The 19,336-nt window shown below is 44.0% G+C and overlaps 1 protein-coding gene across 3 annotated transcripts in view; it reads left to right on the top strand.

Moving 5' to 3' along the window:
* The window catches only part of TM9SF4 (transmembrane 9 superfamily member 4), a 53,228-nt gene that overhangs the window by 14,077 nt on the left and 19,815 nt on the right, over positions 1 to 19,336 (top strand). For 2 of the 3 annotated variants that reach the window (XM_047851687.1, XM_047851689.1), the window contains exons 2-5: positions 7,468 to 7,581; positions 13,020 to 13,119; positions 17,938 to 18,106; positions 18,207 to 18,336. In XM_047851687.1, coding sequence (XP_047707643.1) covers positions 7,468 to 7,581; positions 13,020 to 13,119; positions 17,938 to 18,106; positions 18,207 to 18,336 — 513 coding nt within the window. Of the gene's footprint in view, positions 1 to 7,467; positions 7,582 to 13,019; positions 13,120 to 17,937; positions 18,107 to 18,206; positions 18,337 to 19,336 lie in introns of those variants that run through there. The other variant, XM_047851690.1, reaches the window with a different exon arrangement.

The raw sequence follows: 19,336 nt of genomic DNA, 5'->3' as shown, positions 1-19,336 counted from the left end.
AAGCATATTGAAGCCTTTCAGGATTTGCTTTTCACTTCTCTGCAGCCTTAAGCTCTCAGGGAGCCCCTTAGTTGTCCAGGGCAGTATCTCTGTTTCACAAGAAGGTAGAACTGGAGTAACTTCTTAGATTTAATTGGCTTGATGACTGCAGAAGGTTGTAATCCTCTGCCCTGGCTTCAAATCGCATATTAGGTAAGGCAAAAAGGTCCGGTATCTGGCTTTCTGAGAGGGGAAATTCAGAACACATATATTTTTGATTAGCAAGAAATAATGATGTTAACTGTGGGCTTTTCATATATGGTCTTTATTGTGTTGAGGTAAATTCCTTTTATATCTTTTATGTTGAGAATTTAAATTGTGAATGGATGTTGAATTTGGTCGTATTCTTTTGCTGTGTCTTGAGATGATCATGTGGGGTTTTTTTCCTTTCATTTTATTAATGTGGTGTATCACATTGATTTGCTTAAGTTGAACCATCTTTGCCTCCCAGGGATAAATCCCACTTGATTTTGGTGTATGCTCTTTTTTTTTTTTTTTAATGTTTATTTATTTTTGAGAGAGAGAGAGAGCACGAGCGTGCGTGCAGGAGTGGGGGAGGGGCAGAGAGTGAGGGAGACACAGAATCTGAAGCAGGCTCCAGGCTCTGAGCTGTCAGCACAGAGCCTGACGTGGGGTTCAAACCCACAAACTGTGAGATCATGACCTGAGCCGAGAGACACTTAGACTGAGATCGGACACTTAGCTGACTGAGGCACCCAGGTGCCCCTGGTGTATGCTCCTTTTAATGTGCTATTAGATTCAGCTTGCTAGTATTTTACTGAGAATTTTTGCATCTATGTTAATCAAGGCTATCAGCCTGTGGTTTTCTTGTGGTATCTTTGTCTGGTTTCGGTATCAGGGTGGTGGTGTCCCCATAAAATGAGTTCAGAATTATGCCCTCTTTTATTTTTGAAGAGTTTAAGAAGGATTAGTGTGTATTATTTATTGAATGTCTGGGAGAATTCACCTGTGAAGGGAGCTCTTTGACTACTGGTTGAACCCCCTGCCCCCCTTTTTTTATTGGTCTGTTTTAGTTTTCTGTTTTTTCTTGATTCAGTTTTGGGAGGTTATGTGTTTCTAGGAATTTACCTATTTCTCCTAAGTTACCCAATATGTTGGTGTATAATTGTTTATAATAGTCCCTTATGATCCTTTTTATTTCTGAGTCACCTTTTATAATGTCTCCTCTTTCATTTCTGATTGTATTTGAGTATTCCCTCTTTTTTTCTCTCATTGGTGCTGCTAAATTTTGTTTGGTTTCATTTGTCAATTTTTAGCTTTTCAAAAAGCCAACACAGTTCTGTTGTGGGTGGGGTTTTTTTTTTTTTTTGGTTGTTTTTGTTTTTTACTATTTTTAAAATCCTCCTTTTTATTTCTGTTCTAATCTTTATTATTTCCTTTCTTCTGCTAACTTTGGGCTTCATTTGTTCTTTTTCTGGTTCCTTGAAATGTAAAGTTAGGCTTTTTGAGATATATAAATGTATAATGTAGTTGTTTACCCCTGTGAACTTCCTCCTAGTACTAGTTTTGTTGCATTCCATAAGTTTTGGTAGGTTGTCTTTTTATTTTCTTTTGTCTGAGGTACTTTTAAATTCTCATCGGATTTCCTCTTTGACTCCATGGTTGTTCAAGAGTGTGTTGTTTAGTTTTCACATATTTGCTTATTTCCCATTTTTTTGTTAATGATTTCTAGTTTCATTGCATTATGATCAGAAAAGATATGTGGAATGATTTCTCTTAAATTTGTTAAGACTTGTTTTGTGAACCTAACATGTGAACTGTCCTGGAGAGCGTTCTGTGTACACCTGAGAAGAACATGTTTTCTTCTGTTGGGTGGAAGGTTCCATATGTGTATGTTAAGTCCATTTGGTCTATAGTGTTTTTTGAGTCAGCTGTTTATTGATTTTCTGTCCGGGTGTTCTGGCCCTTATTTTAAGCGAGATATTGAAGTCCCCCACTATTACTGTATTGCTGTCAGTTTCTTCCATCAGATCTGTCAGTATTTGCTTTATACATTTAGGTGCTCTGATGTTGGGTGTGTATATGTTTCTAACTTAGATATAACTGTTATATCTTCTGGTTGAATAGACCCTTTTCTCATACAGTGACCTTCTCTGTTTCTAGACACAATTTTAAACTGTAAGTCTGTAGTGTCTGATAGAAGTATATCTACCCCTGCTTTCTTTTTGTTATGTGGAATATGTTTTTCTATCCCTTCATTTTCAGCCCTCGTGAGTCTTTAGATCTGAAGCGAGTCTCTTGTAGACAGCATATTGCTGGATCTTATTTTTTTTTATCTATGCAGCCAACCTGTGCCTTTTGGGAATTTAATCCATTTACTCCCAGCTTATTCTGATATGCATCAGGGTTGAGAACCACTATCCTAGATGTACAGATAGGGTATAGGGGTAATAGATATTCTCCAGGAGTCTCAAACTAGATCCTTGGACAGGCGGAAAGGTAGGAGGTTTCAAGAACTCCTTAAATTTAAGAATTAAAAAAAAAAAAAATCAGATTCTTAAGGATACAACAGAGATTAAGAACCATAATATTCCAGGGTGCCTGGCTGGCTCAGTCCATGGAGCATGTGACTCTTGTTCTCAGGGTTGTGAGTTCGAGACCAATGTTAGGCATAAAGCTTACTAAAAAACAAAACAAAACCCATAACATTCAATCTTATGTGAGTGGATGGTTTTATATTTTTATAGATCAGAGGTTGGTTGATGCTTTTTATTAGTTTGAGTACTCCCATAACATGGCTAGACAAGTAATTAGTGCAGGTGGACAGATGGCAGAAGCTTAAATGACCACAATTCAGCATGAAATGTACTATAGTAGTCCTTAGACAAGCACAGATTTAAGTATTGGCCAAATAACATAAACACTAATCCTTGAACATGTATAGATGTGAAAGTTGGGTACTGGGTAGTTTCCATTCTCTTGCCTCTAGTGACATCATAGAGGTACTTAGAAGGTACCTTGAAAAGAAAGGGAAAGAATAATTCCACAAAATATGTACATAAAAGGATGTTCACAGCATTATTTGAAATCGTGAAGTTGTTCACTAAAATAGCCAGTATTGGGGCGCCTGGGTGGCTCAGTCGGTTAAGCGTCCGACTTCGGCTCAGGTCATGATCTCACAGTCCATGAGTTCAAGCCCCGCGTCGGGCTCTGTGCTGACAGCTCAGAGCCTGGAGCCTGTTTCAGATTCTGTGTCTCCCTCTCTCTCTGACCCTTCCCCATTCATGCTCTGTTTCTCCCTGTCTCAAAAATAAATAAACGTTAAAAAAAAAAAAAAATTTAAATAGCCAGTATTAGTGGAATAGGTTAAATTGTAATGTATCCACTTACCCAGTTATATACTTTTATATACTTATTAAAGTAGTATATAACTAGGTAATTAAAAAGGAAATTTTGTATATTCCAGAATTTCACGATTTTAAATAATGCCATGGTGAGCATCCTTTTATGTACATTTTGACATATTTGTGGAGATCTGAGGGTCTTGGAGAACATTTCAACTGGACCTTCAAGTGTAGGTAGACTTGAATAAGGTGAGAGCAGGTGTGAAAAACAGCTTGAGCAGAGGCTTAAAGGCAGCCTCTACCTGACCAAGTCTGCTCACTAAGGGCCAAGACAATCCTGGGATTTTCCTGAAGGCTTCCAAAAAGTGGAAGGTGCTGATGGAAAGGTATCTTGGGCCAGCAGGTGCAAGTCCTTCCATACCGACCTAGAATTACTCTACCCTAGGTGTTCAGAAGGGTGATTTTTTTTTTCTGCGTAATTTATTTTATTATTTTTATTAATTGATATAAATACTTTATAATCCCATAAGAAAAGTTAGAAATAGAGATATAAAAAAAGGAAGAAAGTCCATTACACCCAGAGCCCGTTTTGCCTGCTACACATTTTCTCAAAGGTAACTTTTTTAAAAAGGGGAGAATCCTGCTGTGCAGTGTTCTATCCCCTGCTTGTTCTACTTAGATCTAAAGCTTAAATGTTCCCACTCAAGAAATATTTCCTTTTTAGTGAGTATATAAATAGGTAAGTGGATACATTATAATTTAACCTATTCCACTAATATTGGCTATTTTAGTGAAAATTTCACAATTTTAAATAACACCATATTGAACATCCTTTTGTGTACATTTTGGCATATTTGCCATATTTTTCTTTTGTTAAATAATTTTTCCTTTTTATTTTGAGAAAGAGAGAGTGAGAGAGAGAGAGAAAACAAGTAAGGAGGAGCAGACAGAGGGAGGCACAGAATCCAAAGCAGGCTCCTGGCTCTGAGCCGTCAGTACAGAGCCAAACATGGGGCTCTATCCCACGAACCATGAGATCATGACCTAAGCCAAAAATCAAGAGTTGGACACTTAACCAACTGAGCCACCCAGGTGCCCCTGCCATATTTTTCTTAACATGTCTCAAAGTAGAATTGCAGAGTCAAAGAGTATGTGCTTGGGGAGGAGGGGGAATGCTTTTGATGGAGTGCCAGGCTGCGCCCCCCCCCCCCCCCCCCCCCCCGCTCCAGAAGGGTTCTAGTTAATTATCCCTCCAGCCATATGAGAATATCAAAACAGTGACATTTTAATATCTAAAACTGACAGTGTCATTTTGATGCAGCCCTTAATTCTCAACTGAACTTCTGAATTGCTTTTGGTTGCCAACTTGTATTATTCAAAGATGATAGCACATTAAGGAAATAGCCTTTGCCATTTTTCATCAGTTGATCCTTCCTCTAAGATCCATTGATGTGTGGTATGTTGATAGTATCTTTGCGTGAGGATGGTCTGTCTTCTGCCTTGTTTTTCAAAAATTCACAGGTGGTTTTTTTTGTTTTTGTTTTTTAAACATTTGTGTGGTGGTTTGTGCCAGAACTGCAGGATTTGTTCTCCTTGCATTTAGTGAACTGGAATTCAAGTAGAAAAAGGAATTAGGGGAAAGAGGACCTGATTTGTTTCTTTGACTCAAAGCACTCACATTCCTAAAGACTGGCCAATGAGGCCTAGCACAGGGCTCCAAAGAGGAAGGGCCATAATCTTCTCACAACAGGTCAATTAGAGGAAATTGTCTGCTGGAGAGGAAATCAGATGCTGTAGCCAGCCTGGGTCCGTAGGCTTTCCATCACAAAAAGAGAGAATAAATCCTATTTGTTGTTGTTGTACTCAAGACAAACTCATACTACCAAACCCTTCCCTTTGTGAGTGCGTAAAATGTCTCTAGAGGGATTTTCAAGGAACTGGTGATAGCAGTTGTCTATAGGGAGCCCAAGTGGGAGGAAGATTTCTTTTTCACGGTATATCCATTTGTACTGTGTGAATTATTTACTGTGTATGTGCTACTTTTTCAAAACATTTTTAAGCTAGTTATTTTTAAAAGCCTTGCCTGCTTGTGGTTATGTAAAATGTTAACATTAGAGGAAACTGGGTGAAGAGTACATGGAACTCTCATAGTATTTTTACAACTCTTATAAATCTAAATTTACTTTAAAATTGAAAGTTTCTGGGGTGCCTAGGTGGCTCAGTTGGCTAAGCATCCTGCTCTTGGTTTCAGCTCAGGTCATGATCTCACGGTTCTTGAGTTCAAGCCCCATATCGGGCTCTGTACTAACAGTGCAGAGCCTGCTTGAGATTCTCTCTCTCTCCCGCCCCCCCCCCCCGTCCCTCCTCTTACACACACACACTCTCTCAAAATAAATAAAATTTAAAAAATAAAATTAAAAAAATTTTTAAGGGACAGAAAGGGGAAAGTATTGTTTTCCTATACAGAATCCTACCCCATTGATAATTTTCTACCTTCTAGTCTGGTCATTTCTTTTAAATATCCTGCTGTTAACCCCTGACCCCACTGATTACTAAGTACAGTACAGCTGTCATAGTTATCTTTCACTTTTTTTATTGGGGTCACACTGTTCCTTCGTAATTTCATAATGAACAAGCTGGCAGATACTTAACAAACATTTACAGCAAATTGGGGGGGGGGGAACACTCTGAATATATTCTTTTTAAGGCTTTAACCAAGCTATGCATCTACAAAAAGTGCACCAAGCTCAGAACCTTAAACTATTAAAGCCACTTTTTCTCAGCTTGTGCTCCTGGTAAGAATGCAGATGAGGCCACATTTTTGGCAAGCCCCCTGAGCAATTCTGACTCCATATAAAACTGAGTTCCCAAAGAACCATCTGAGTGTGTGTGTGTGTGTGTGTGTGTGTGTGTGTGTGTGCCCGCGCACGCGCGCGCGTGTGCTGGTAACTTGAAGGATGGAGGGGCTGTGGAGGCAAGGTGATCAGAAGGCTGTGTCCAGTGAGAGGAAACAAGGGTCTGAAATGCTGTGACAGTACAGGGGGCAGAGAGACAGGGCAGATGCAGGAACACTAGTGAATCTGTAATCCAGGTGTCTGGACAAGAGTCCCTTGTCTAGACCAAATGGAGAGAGAGAATCAGGAAACTCTTCTAGTTCTTTGAGGGGGTGAAGCATGTTGTTAAGGGAAAGAGATGTTTCAATGGAGTGCATTTCTTGAGGCCAGTAATTGGTCACTCTTGTCTTTTCCCAGGTGACTATCCTGCATGTAGGTCATTTACTGAGTGCCTGCTCTGTGCCAGGCACTGGGGACACACGGAGATCACATTCAAGTGGAAGGGGACAGACTGCACGAATAAACACATGCATATTGTACATATCAAGTACATAAGTCCATGAAGAGACATGAAGCAAGGGGGCTGGAGAATGGGTAATGGGAACCGTGGGGGTGCTTATTTTAGATAGGATTATCAGTGAAGGCTTCTCTGAGGACGTGACGTCTGAGTTAGACCTGAATGAAATAAGGAATGAGATTAGCCATGCATGTGTCTGTGGAAAGGACATTCTGAGCAGTAAAGGGGATGGCCCTGAGGGGTAGAGAAGGGCCTGCTATCAAGAGACAAGAAAGCCAACATAGCTGGAACTGAGTGAGGAGGAGAGTGGCAGGGGATGAGGCCCATACAGTTTGGAGAAGGCGTGTGTGAAGCTGTATTGGTGATATGGGACCTTCCTGACAAAGTAAGCCCATTGCTACATAGAAAAAAGGGAATTTGTGGAACATTGTGGAGCTTAGCTTCCTGCTAGCTATACTGAAGAGTGATACAACATGACATGGTGGAAAGAACATTGATCCGGAAGTGGGGAAGTGTGGCTCCTGTATGACAGTCTTCCCTTTTGTCCCCATGTTAATTACTTCACTCATTTTGTGACTCGTTTCCAGAAGTGCAGAAGTGCAAGATCGGTGCCGTGTGGGACTCTTGGGGGCATGTGGAAGGCAGCACTTACAGAGTAGGGATGACACTGGGTCAGGTAAAGCAGACGTGAAGCTGCTATGACTTGACCTGCCCCAGGGAGATGTTCGCTTCTTTTCCCCATTCTGACTACAGCCTCTCTTCTTCCAAGCAGGATTGGTTGCCGTGGTCCCTGTTGCTTCTCTCGCTCACGTGTGATTCTCACGCCTTCTACGTCCCTGGGGTTGCACCAATCAATTTCCACCAGAACGACCCTGTAGAAATCAAGGTAGGTGCGTTTCTGGACTGTTGGAGCCTCTGTGCTGGCAGCCTGGCTGGAGGGCCCTGGTGAAATGGGCCCAAGCTTGCAGAGAACAAAAGCCCGTGCCAGTCGCCCTGGGAAAAAGCGAGTCCGCTGCGTGCTGCTTGGCTGGAAGGGGAGTGCTGTCCGGAGTCCACCGTTCCGGGCACTCTGCCTCTTCATCTGTCTCTCTTTCCCTGTCTGCAACTCTGCTTATGGGAGTGTGTTCTCTCTGTGTCCCTTTCCGGCTTTCTCTTTGGTTCTGGCTCTGGCCAGGCCTGTGTTTCTCTCTCACTTTCATCCTCACGTGTGTCCCTGTTCCTAGTTGTGAGTGTGTGTGTGTGTGTGTGTGTGTGTGTGTGTGTGTGTGTGTGTCTGTCTCTCTCAACCGGCTGCCTCCTCTGTGGCACCTCTGCCTCCCTCTTTCATCAGTTCTCCTTCTCTTCTCAGTCACCAGTTTCTCTTGCATAACCCACATTGTCCACACATACACAGCCTATCGTATACGGCTCTGTGTTTTTGCTTGCAGATTTTGCCACAGCTGGATTCCCCAGTTCGGTTTTTCTAAACTGTGTACTACCTATCTCAGTGGGGGTATATGAGCTGATTTCAAGTAGTTGACAAGTACGATTTTTTTTTTTAAATTTTTTTTTTCAACGTTTATTTATTTTTGGGACAGAGAGAGACAGAGCATGAACGGGGGAGGGGCAGAGAGAGAGGGAGACACAGAATCGGAAACAGGCTCCAGGCTCTGAGCCATCAGCCCAGAGCCTGACGCGGGGCTCGAACTCCCAGACCGCGAGATCGTGACCTGGCTGAAGTCGGACGCTTAACCAACTGCGCCACCCAGGCGCCCCAAATACGATTTATTTTAATAGCTATTTTCTTTTAATGTGTATTAAGAAATATAGCTACTACTTCAACTCATGATTTTATGGCTGCTCTTGGTTTTCCATTTTTAATAGTGATAATAGTATTAGCTTCTTAAATAAATGTATTTCCTTAAAAAATGAATCAGATGCAAATAAATAGTGGAATCAATGGTAAATAGATAAGGCAAATTGGTGCATGAACAATTCAAGTGTAAAGAGAAGCCATCCCACCAGACACCTTTGCTTTTCAAGCTAGATGTCCACCTGTCGGTCAGTCAACTAGCCAGGGTGGGGAATGAGTCTCTTAAAATATGGTTGGTCAGGGGCAGTGGGCAGGCTGGCACTTTGATTAGTGGCTCTTTAACAGTGTACTGGTGGTGGCATTCTCAGAGCCCCAAGTGGGGCCAGGGGTTGGTGGTGGATCTTTTTGGATCCGTACAAACTTCGAGGTAGAGATATGGTACAGATTTATTGGATAGTCTCTCAGGGTCAGCGCTCGGGAGGGAGTGAGGGAAGCAGGACTGGGCAGAGGGATTCACTGAGGCCTGCGGGAAGCTCTGGAACTGGAATGGCCGACCCTTCAGAGTTGTTCCAAGTTGAGGCAAGAGGATTGGTTCTTTGAATCCCTCAATGAACCAGTCATTGGATATGGACTGCCACCAGGGAGGGCGGGGAAGGGGCGTAATCTTGTGCGAGGGCTCCCAGCCAAAGGGTCTCTCCTCTGTCATCACCCAAATATAACCACTCTTAATACTTTGGTATTTTTCTGGGTCTTTTTTTTCCTGTATGGTGTTGACCGTGTAGGGCACTTGGCATCCTCTCGCCTCTGTAAATCCCCAGTTACTTGACTACTACACTGTTCCTCCCTTGGCAAAGTAACGAGTAGTTGAAAGTTTTGAGTAGTCCTTCACATCCTTAGTGATTTTGTAAAAAGGGCTGACAAAACTTAGTTCCAAAAATAAATCCTGCTCCTAAAATAAACGTACATTTCCTGCCTCGTTATTGTGGTGATGTGAACCACATCTTCACTGGTCTGTGCAGAAGCAACTCAGTAAGATTGCATGAAAATCAAGTTTGTATCCTTGCCTGAGCTTCACAGTGTCCAAAGGGAGAAACAGAAGACAAGAAGGTCACAAAGGGCCGTCTACCTGATGTGCCACCATGTATGGGCCCCTTTGTTTGACACCACATTTTAGGTATTAGCAAAATGACAGATTGCTATGTGTCGTGCTTATTTGGGGCATCACATACAAGCAGTTTGTGATTGTCCAGGAGTTGTTAATCAGTGAAGAGGATAAATATATAAATAATACATTTGTTTTTAAAAAAAAAACGAAAACTGCTGTGAATCAAGTTGTAAAAGAGCTGGGATCTTATCTGTCTCAATCACTGCTGTGTTACCAGCTCCTAATACATAGCCTGGCAGGGTGTATAAGTATGTCTGAAAGCATATAAATATGTTAAAAAGCATCTGCATTTAGAACTAAGCAGTAATTAATGAGTAGATGCAAAGTTAGGTGTGTTGCATTATTGTGAGCATCTCTATTCCTCGGAGGTCAGACTGTTACTTTCAGGAACAGTAATTAAAGTAACATTTATTGAGGGTTATGTACATGCCAGGCGTTATGCCTGATTTAACTCACGATTCCTCCCTCTCTGCACCCCCCCCCCCCAGCCCAGGAACCCTCTGAGGCAGATACTGTATATTTTACAGATTTACCGTATATTTTATAGATAAGGAAACCAAGGCCCAGGGAAGTAAACCAACTTGCCCAAGGTCATATGGAGACAAAGAAGTAGGATTAGTTCTTAACTGCTCCATCTCTTAACTACTGCAGTGCCCTTCCTCTCAGTGCTTTTGTCAAAAGCTGCCTCCAGAGCAAAACTTGTGGCACAGGGAGGAGAGGGTGGCTCTGGCTTCCAGTCCTGCCAGGCTGGGGATGGAAGAGGGCACACTTTGGTTTGGGGGAGGGAGGGTGGGAGGGAACATAAAGGTGGGGCTCAGTTTCTTTGCAATGTGGATTCTTTTTTGATTATCCAGAAAGAGAGAATGGAAGAAACACAAAATAGCAGGCTGTTCTAATAGACAGTAACTTTTTGGCCATTTTGTCTCAAGCAATTCACGAAACGCTTAGTAGATGTCCTCTGTCTCTTAGTCCGACATCTAAAAAGCTCTGAAACCCAGTTTTTGTGAGTTCCTTATAGACAAGACTTGGCCTGAAGTGTTTGACTTTATTTATCCCACTTAGTATGAACATTTTTGCATTTCTTTACACAGATAGTCATTAAATATGGGGTACTGCTCCAGACTCAGCTGGAGGGCATTGTCCACCCTGCCCTTTTAAAATAAAAATTTTTGTGGCTCCTGGGTGGCTCAGTCAGGTAGCGGCTCAGGTCATGATCTCGTGGTTCATGGGTTTGAGCCCTGCATCGGGCTCTGTGCTGACAGCTCAGAGAGAGCCTGCTTCTGATTCTGTGCCTCCTTCTCTGTCTGCCCCTCCCCACTCATGCTCTGTCTCTCTCTCTCTGTCAAAAATAAACGTTAAAATGTTTTTAAAATAAATTCCTGATTTCAAAGCATGAGATTTTTTTAAATTTAAATCCAAGTTTGTTAACATATGGTATAATAATGATTTCAGAAATAGGATTTAGTGATTCATCACTTACTTGCAACACACGAAGCTCATCCCAGCAAGTGTCCTCCTTAATGCCCCTTGCCCATTTAGCCCAACACCCCTCCAACAACCCTCAGTTGTTCCCTGTATTTTAGAGTCTCTTATGATTTGTCTCCCTCTCTGTTTCTATATTATTTTTGCTTCCCTTCCTTATGTTCATCTGTTTTATATCTTAAATTCCACATATTAGTGAAATTATATTTCTCTTTCTCTGACTGACTTATTTTGCTTAGCATCATACACTCTACTTCCATCCATGTTGTTGCAAATGGCAAGATTTCATTCTTTTTGATTGCCGAGTAATATTCCATTGTATATAGGGGCACCTGGGTGGCACAGTCAGTTAAACGTCTGACTTTGGCTCAGGTCACAATCTCATAGTTTGTGTGTGGGTTCAAGCCCCATCAGGCTCTGTGCTAACAGCTCAGAGCCTGAAGTTTGCTTTGGATTCTGTGTCTCCCTCCCTCTCCGTCCCTCCTGTCTCTGCCCCTCCCCCACTTGTGCTCTGTCTCTCTGTCTCTCTCTCAAAAGTAAATAAACATTAAAAATTTTTTAAAAAAGAAATATTCCATTGTGTATATGTATATATACACATACATACACCACATCTTTATCAATTCATCTGTCAGTGGACATTTGGGCCCTTTCCATACTTTGGCTATTATTGATAGTGCTGAGGTAAACATAAGGATGCATGTGCCCCTTTGAAACAGCACACCTATATCCTTTGGATAAATATCTAGTAGTGCAATTGCTTGGTCGTTGGGTAGTTCTATTTTTTCATATTTTAAGGAACCTCCATATCAAAGCATGAATTTTAAAAAAGGATTGTGGACCTGGATTCTAAAAATTATTTGTCCTTTTATAGATGATGCATGAGGAATGGTTGATAGTTTCTAAATAGCAAAGATAATTTTATTTACACGTAGACTAGATTTTTTGTGTGTGTGTGTGACATTTTGTTCTGTTTACCTACGGTTTGGTGTTGTCTATGACTGTCACTGTTTTCAGAGCTGTAGTCTGTGTGCATGTATCAGTTCCTAAACATTCTCCTTCATGGTCTTCTTAAACCTCATTTTTAATGGTTGCATGATATTTAATTGGATGAGTATATTACGGTTTACTGACCAGTGTGGGGGCTTATACTTGTTTTCCCGTTTTTCCTCTCTTCTGTCATGCAGCAGACATTTAATGAGCATTACTGTGTGCCTGGCTCTGTAGGTCCTTGCCCTCATGAAGCTTAAATCTTAAATTCTAGTGGGGGAAACTGATTTTTTAAAACAGGTAAACTAATTTTGTTGTACAGACCTGTTACCTGGGAAACTACACATGTTGGAGTACAGCAAATGAAGGAATTCCCTTAGATGAAATAGTTGGGGAGAGACTTCCAGACGAGGGGCCTTAAGCTGGGACCTAAATGTGAGAAGGAGCCAGATAGGCACGGGGTCGGACCAAGAGGAGCAGCGGGCGCAGAGCCTGATGGGCTCGAGGAACTGTAGGCACTGTAACCACGCTGTGGTTATGAGCAAGGAGTGGACCTCTTTGTTCCTAAAGTTTATCCTCGTTTGGAGTTATTCCTTAGGAAAGATGCCCGGAAGTGAAATTATAGGGTCAAAGGACATCAGACTCTCAGCGTATTTGAATTTGGTTATGATTTTAAACAAAATCTGTGATGTAGTCTAAAACTAATGACACACGAAATCAGAATTGTAGACTTTATCGTGTGTAGTATGCTACAGTTGCATCTGCTGCACTTAGTTTGCTTATTTGATAATATTGCCGACTGTACCAACGATGTGTGGGTACAGGTAGAACTATTGAAACAGCTGTCTTGGTTTCTGGATTGAGGAACAACAAACAGCCTCTCTTCTCCCACTAGGCTGTGAAGCTCACCAGCTCTCGAACCCAGCTACCTTATGAATACTACTCGCTGCCCTTCTGCCAGCCCAGCAAAATAACCTACAAGGCAGAGAATCTCGGTAAGTTTTTTCTCTCACTGTCAGCCTGTCGCAGATGGGAATCCAGATCTTTGCGTAATGATGATAGCCGTGAACCCTGACTTTACCGTGTGCTGGACACCATTCTACGTGGTTTACGTACATATCAGCTCATTCAATCCTCGTAACATCCCCGGGGAGGTAGTTGCTGTTTTTATGCCTATTTTGCAGGTTAAGTGACTTGCCTCTGGTTATGTTGTTAATGGCTAAGCTGGGCTTGGAGTCCATGTGTTTGGACTTCAGAGTTGCAGGCTACTGCTCAGACTGGCTCTCCCTTAATTTCTAGATACTCCCTTCTGTCTCTCTTGGCTTCTGTAACCTACTCTGCTTTTAATTAAAAGAATGAGTGACTACCTCTGGCCCTAAAGGAAGCAGAAACATCACCATAGTTCTTGCTAAGTGGTTGTGCAAGACTTGCCTCAAATAATGTGTGAAGCACCCAGCGCAGTGTCTGACATATGTGTTCCATAAATAGTAGCCATTTTATTCTAATTCAAATAATTCTTCATTTGGTAGAATTTTAGACTTAAAGCAAAAGACATTCAGAAGCCTCTGTTCCTGACACAATTATTAGTACTTACTCTGTGCCCATCTTGGTTTTGGAAGGATGCTGTCCCTGACCTCAAGGAACTTAGGAGACTTTCCTCTTTTAGCTGAGGAGGGAGAAAGGAGAGAACTTTCTTGAGCAGACCTCTGAAAGGGCTGCCTTCTCTGTCAGGGCTACCCATGGCTCAGATGTTTTAGTCAGCTTAACCAGAACCAGGCAGCACCTCCCAGCCCTCAGTCTTGCCTCGTACTGTTGCCTCAGGGCTGATTTCCACTGACTGTCTGGGCTGCCCCTCCTGCCTGTCACTTATGCTTCTTTTCTCTTTCCACACCACACCATGCCACGCCCAACCACCTGTCTCTGTCTGAGAAACATGACCTGCTTTGTCTTCCAGGCCCCTTGCTACCCGGACCCTTGAGAGCAGCTCCTCCCTTCCCATGAGCTGGTGTGGATTCGTTGGCAGCCCGTGGCTCAGCACCTCGGTGTGACACTGGGTGATCTTAACCTCTCTGAGCCTCTGCCATATCTTCTATGAAGCTGGGGGATGTTCCTGCCTCATAGAAATGGAAACCTCTTGGGGCACCTGGGTGGCTCGGTCAGCTGAGCTTCCAACTTCAGCTCAGGTCATGATCTCATGGTCTGTGGGTTCAAGCCCCGTGTCAGGCTCTGTGCTGACAGCTTAGAGCCTGGAGCCTGCTTCAGATTCTGTGTCTCCCTCTCTCTCTCTGCCCCTCCCCCACTTGCAGTGTGTGTGTGTGTGTGTGTGTGTGTGTGTGTGTGTGTGTGTGTGTCAAATAATGGATAAACATTTAAAAAAAATTTTTTTTAAAAAGGAATAGAAACCTCTGTGTACAAAAGTTATCCTGCTGTATTGTATCATTCTGTCTTCAAGGAGTGGCTCCCTTCATGGCCTAGGGGCTCTTAGAGTGGAGGGATCATGCCTTCCATTCCTCTCTCTCCCACTTCTGACCCAGTGTAAGAATCCACTGGAGGATTCAGTCAATGTTAGTGTCCTACCTGAATGGAGCAGAAACCTCCTTCATTATATACCTGTTGGATGGCAAGCCTTGTACTTAGCGTTATCATCATCACCACTGTTAGTATTTACAGGGCTCTTCTAGGAGCTGGGCATTGTTCTAGGCCTTTCTCTGCTTTAACTTAGTTAATTCTCACAACAGCCCTATGAACGTAGCTACCGTTACTATCCCCTTAACATAGGTAAGGGAAGTGAGACAAAAGGAGGTAAAGTCATGTGCCCCAGTCATTCACCAATAGGGTTACCCCCATTTCATAGTAGAGGGAACAGCAGCTTCAGGGGTTTAAGACTTGCCAATAGGTGGAGAAACGGAGATATTAGCCCAGGTTTTTTTTTTTTTTGTTTGTTTTTTAACTCTAAAGACGATTCTTTGTGTTGTCCTGGCTGCCTTCCCCAGAAAGGTTCATTTGGGCTGTCAGAGGGCTGTGCTCATGGTGATCGCACTGATGGAGGTTCATATCATGGCGTGCGAGGGAGTGTCTGTGGCAGATGCACTGGAGTACAATGTCAGGCTCTCTTAGAGGGTCCACGTTCATAGCTTGTAGCTCATTCAGCCTGGCTGGCTCTCTGCTCCAGCTATTAAAGGTTGAAAGGAATACTTCTGTATTAGAAATGAGCCGTTCCAAACCAGCATGTCCTCTTTCTTGGTTTAAATTTAATTTCTAAATATCAAGAAATGATACCTGCTGGCTTGGTCTGCAGATTGGTTTCTCTCTGTGTATGTCCTTCCTTTTCTCAAGTGAGCTCCTTGTAAACTAAAAAGAAGTGGGCATTAGGGCATGGTGTAGAGGAAGGGGCCCAAGAGCTTAGCACTACCACAGTCCCCTTGAATGATCATGGGCTAGTTAGTCACTGTCCCTGTCTGGTTCTAGCATGGCCGTCTGTGAAATGAAGAGGATGACCCGAATCATTTCGACAGTGGACCGTGCACGTGTCTTATTGGCATCCTTGTTCTCCACTGGCCAGTCGCTCCCTGGGTTTAACGGACTCAGCTGCCGTTACTAGGCTTCTAAAAGGGGGAGAAGGGAAGTCCCTCTCCTGAGTGGCCTCGTCCACACTCGTCACGGCTGCTACTTTGCATGGCTGTGTCGTACTCCCTGAGGTGGTGCAGCTCGTGCCCTGCCGCACGGTTTACAGGCCAGCAACTCACAGCTTCTATCCACAGCCCTGACCTGGCCTTTGAGCCCTAAATTTGGATATCTCACCTCCTGCTTGACATACCCACCTGACGTCTCCAAACTGAAAAAACGCCTTCGGTCTAAATTTGCTCTTCTTCCTGTTTTCCCCCTAGCACTCGGCTGTGGAAACCTCAGTCTACCTGATGTGCACCACTCCTCACTCATCCCTTTTATCAGTCAGCATCAGGTCCCCTAGTTTTGCCTGCTCGGTAGCTCCTGAATCTGTGTACATGCTTCCAGCCTCAGCATAGCCCTGACCAGCCACCGTTATCGCTTACGTGCATGACTGACTGGCATCGCCCCAACCAGTCCCTTGCCTCTTCTGTGTTTCCTTGACAAAACAGCCAGAGTGATCTTTCTGTCATCAGAACCAGATACTGTCTTCCTTCAGCTGTTAGCAACCTTTCACTGGCGTTTCTTGCTCCCTGGATAAAGATCGGACTTCCAGCACAGCCCCCAGGCCCTCAGGTCCAGCTCTGGCCCATCTCTTGAGCTCACCTTAAGTCACTTTCCCACGTGCCCTCTGCACTGCAACCACACAGGTGTCTCAGACTCACCACACTTCTCCCACCCTCAGGAGCTTTTGCATGTACTGTTCCTTCTGTCTAGAATGTTCTTCCTCTGTCTCGTTACATAGTTAACGCCTCTCTTCTTTTAGAGCTCACTTCAAACATCACTTCCTCAGAGAAACTTTCCTAGACCTGCTCCCCCATGTCTAGAGCAAGTTCCTCTTGTTATACGATGTAGTCTCGTTATCCTGATGATTTAACCAAAGTCTGTCTTCCCACTACACTGTAAGATGCATGAGTATGTCTGTTCAACATTGCATCTTCAGGGCCCAGCACGTAACCAATACTAGTTAGGAACAAATGAACAAACGAATGAATGAATGAACAAATGAATGAACAAACAAACAACTGAAGGAATGACTGACTAACTAGGCAGAGAGTGCCGTATCCAAGCAGGTCCATGCTGGGAAGCACGTGTTAGACCAAGTGTTCGTGCAGGAGCTAGTCCTGCCTGTTGGCTTTGGTGGGTCTTCAGCTTGCCCCAGTTTCACAATGTCCCAGAAGAACTGTTAGTAGAGTTCAGAATGAAAGTGCCATCGGTTTTAGTTGACAGTCCCTAACTGCTCAGTGCCTGCTAGCATGACATCCGGAGGCCCCTCTGAAGCAACAGGCATGCAAAGGGTGTGCCAGTTCGTTAAGTAAAAACATGTTTTGGCTAAAAAATCTCAGGTGCTGGATTTCAGTCCACTTCCTCTCCCTGCCTGAGCTAGGATCTGAAGACACAGAAATGAATAGGACACATTGTCGGCCCTTAAAAGAACTCAGAGGTCGCAGAAATTTAATATATTAACACATTGTGCAAAGTCGCATCATTGACATGGAAAGGTGCAAAGGTGATGCTGATGATAAAAATAGTATTTGTTGTCTGCCTGCTCTGTGCCTGGTACTTTATTTTTCATTGTAACCCTGTGAGATGGTTGCTATTATAATCCCCATTTTACAGGTAAGGAAATTGAAGTTTGTTGAGATTAAGTAATTTAACCAAGACTGCTAAGATAGTGAGTGGCAGAGCCAAGGTTCAATGGCCAGTCCTGTCTTCGCCACTGTACAAGACTGCCTGTATACAGAGGCAAATCAGGGAAGAGGGTGACGGGCTCAGCCCTGAAGAACTCAGAAAGCACTTCCCAGAGGGTGAAATAGAAACAGCTTGAAGAGTGAGGAGGAATTTCCCAGGAACATGGGGCAAGAAGTAGCACTCTGGGCAAAGGAAATGACATGAGGCCCAGAGGCATGGAATGACATGGCATATTTGATGTGTCCTGGAGAGTCTGGGGGTGGTAGAGCAGAACGGGGGTGGAACGTACAGGTGGGAGTAGGATGGGCAAGCTATCTACAGACAGGGCAGAGCATTGAGTGTCAGGTGCAGAACTGCCCGAGGCCCTGCAAGTCAGCCCGGTGTCCCCGTGGCTCTGCTGGCCTCAGCAACCTCAGGGCTGAAACTCTGAGATCCATCTGTCTCTCTTACGGCAGGAGAGGTGCTGAGAGGGGACCGGATTGTCAACACCCCTTTCCAGGTGCTAATGAACAGCGAAAAGAAGTGTGAAGTTCTGTGTAGCCAGTCCAACAAGCCAGTGACCCTGACCGTGGAACAGAGCCGGCTTGTGGCCGAGCGGATCACGGAAGACTACTATGTCCACCTGTAAGTTGTCCTCTGCTCCCTGCAAGCCTCGCCTTGGTGGATGGGAGGGCACTGACGGGAGAGGTGGCCCAGAGGGACTGAGCGGGCCTTCGGTTTCCAGCATTGCCGATAACCTGCCTGTGGCCACCCGGCTGGAGCTCTACTCCAACCGCGAAGGCGATGACAAGAAGAAGGAAAAGGATGTGCAGTTTGAGCATGGCTACCGGCTTGGCTTCACGGATGTCAACAAGGTAGGGTGTCTCGGTGGGCTGAAGGGCTGTGGGAGTTTCCCCCATTAAGGCATGAGCTCTTGGGGCCCCAGGGAAGGATATATTTAGCTAGAGGTTTATCACAAAGGTAGAATGGCCAGGGCAGCTTTCTCTTAGTGCCCCTAGGCATGGCCTGTCAGAGTCTGAGTGCTTTGGGCAAGGCTCTGGCAGATGCTACACAGGAAGTGGAAGGCACAGTCCCTAAAAAGTTAGATTCCACATTTATAAGACTAAAACAAAAGAAAAAACGCAGAATTCCGTCAGTATGTAGGAAAGAGAGCTTTGTAGTGGTCTAGAGCATGCTGGCTTCCTGGGTTTTGGATCTCACTTCCACCACCTACTAGTTGTTGAGTGACCTTGAGCCTACCTATTTCCTCACTGTGCCCTCGATTCCTCGTCGGTGAAATGTATGTAATGGCCATACCCGCCCTTTGGGGTTGTTATGCAGTGTAAATCAGATAATTTGTGTGTCTGCTTCATAGCACAGCCTCTGAGAAATATGCTGATAATGGCAATGGTTGTAATAGTGATTCTCCTATCTTTCTAATTTTCTAAATGGAACTCCTACCACGTGGGGAATAAAAGGCAAAACCATTTCTTTTGAGGCATAATCCCTGTCCTCAAAGGGCTTCTGGTACCAATTAGGAAGAGGACTGACCATGTAGACCCTGCATCTTAAGTCCTAGTTGCTGCTCACTGATGGTGCTGGCGCCATGACGACTGATGCCAGCGGAGTTTAGAAGAGCTTGTTGTGCGTTCAGGTTGTCATGGAGGAGGTGGGACTTGAAAACTAGGTAGGCTCGAGCTGAGTAGAGTCGGGTGGTGTCCTAGCTGCAGCAGATGTGAGAACACAGCTGCGGAGTGGGGACTGTGCACAGGGCAGGGAGATGTCAGGGGAGACTGCAGGGGAGCTAGGTGTCTGAGAAGATGATAGAAGGCCTTGAATGGTGGGCCTAAGCCCCAGGGACCCCTAGAGGGTTTC

This window comes from Prionailurus viverrinus, chromosome A3 (assembly GCF_022837055.1).
Source record: "Prionailurus viverrinus isolate Anna chromosome A3, UM_Priviv_1.0, whole genome shotgun sequence".
NCBI classification, from domain to species: Eukaryota; Metazoa; Chordata; class Mammalia; order Carnivora; family Felidae; genus Prionailurus; species Prionailurus viverrinus.
This window is presented reverse-complemented; position numbering and strand designations above follow the sequence as displayed.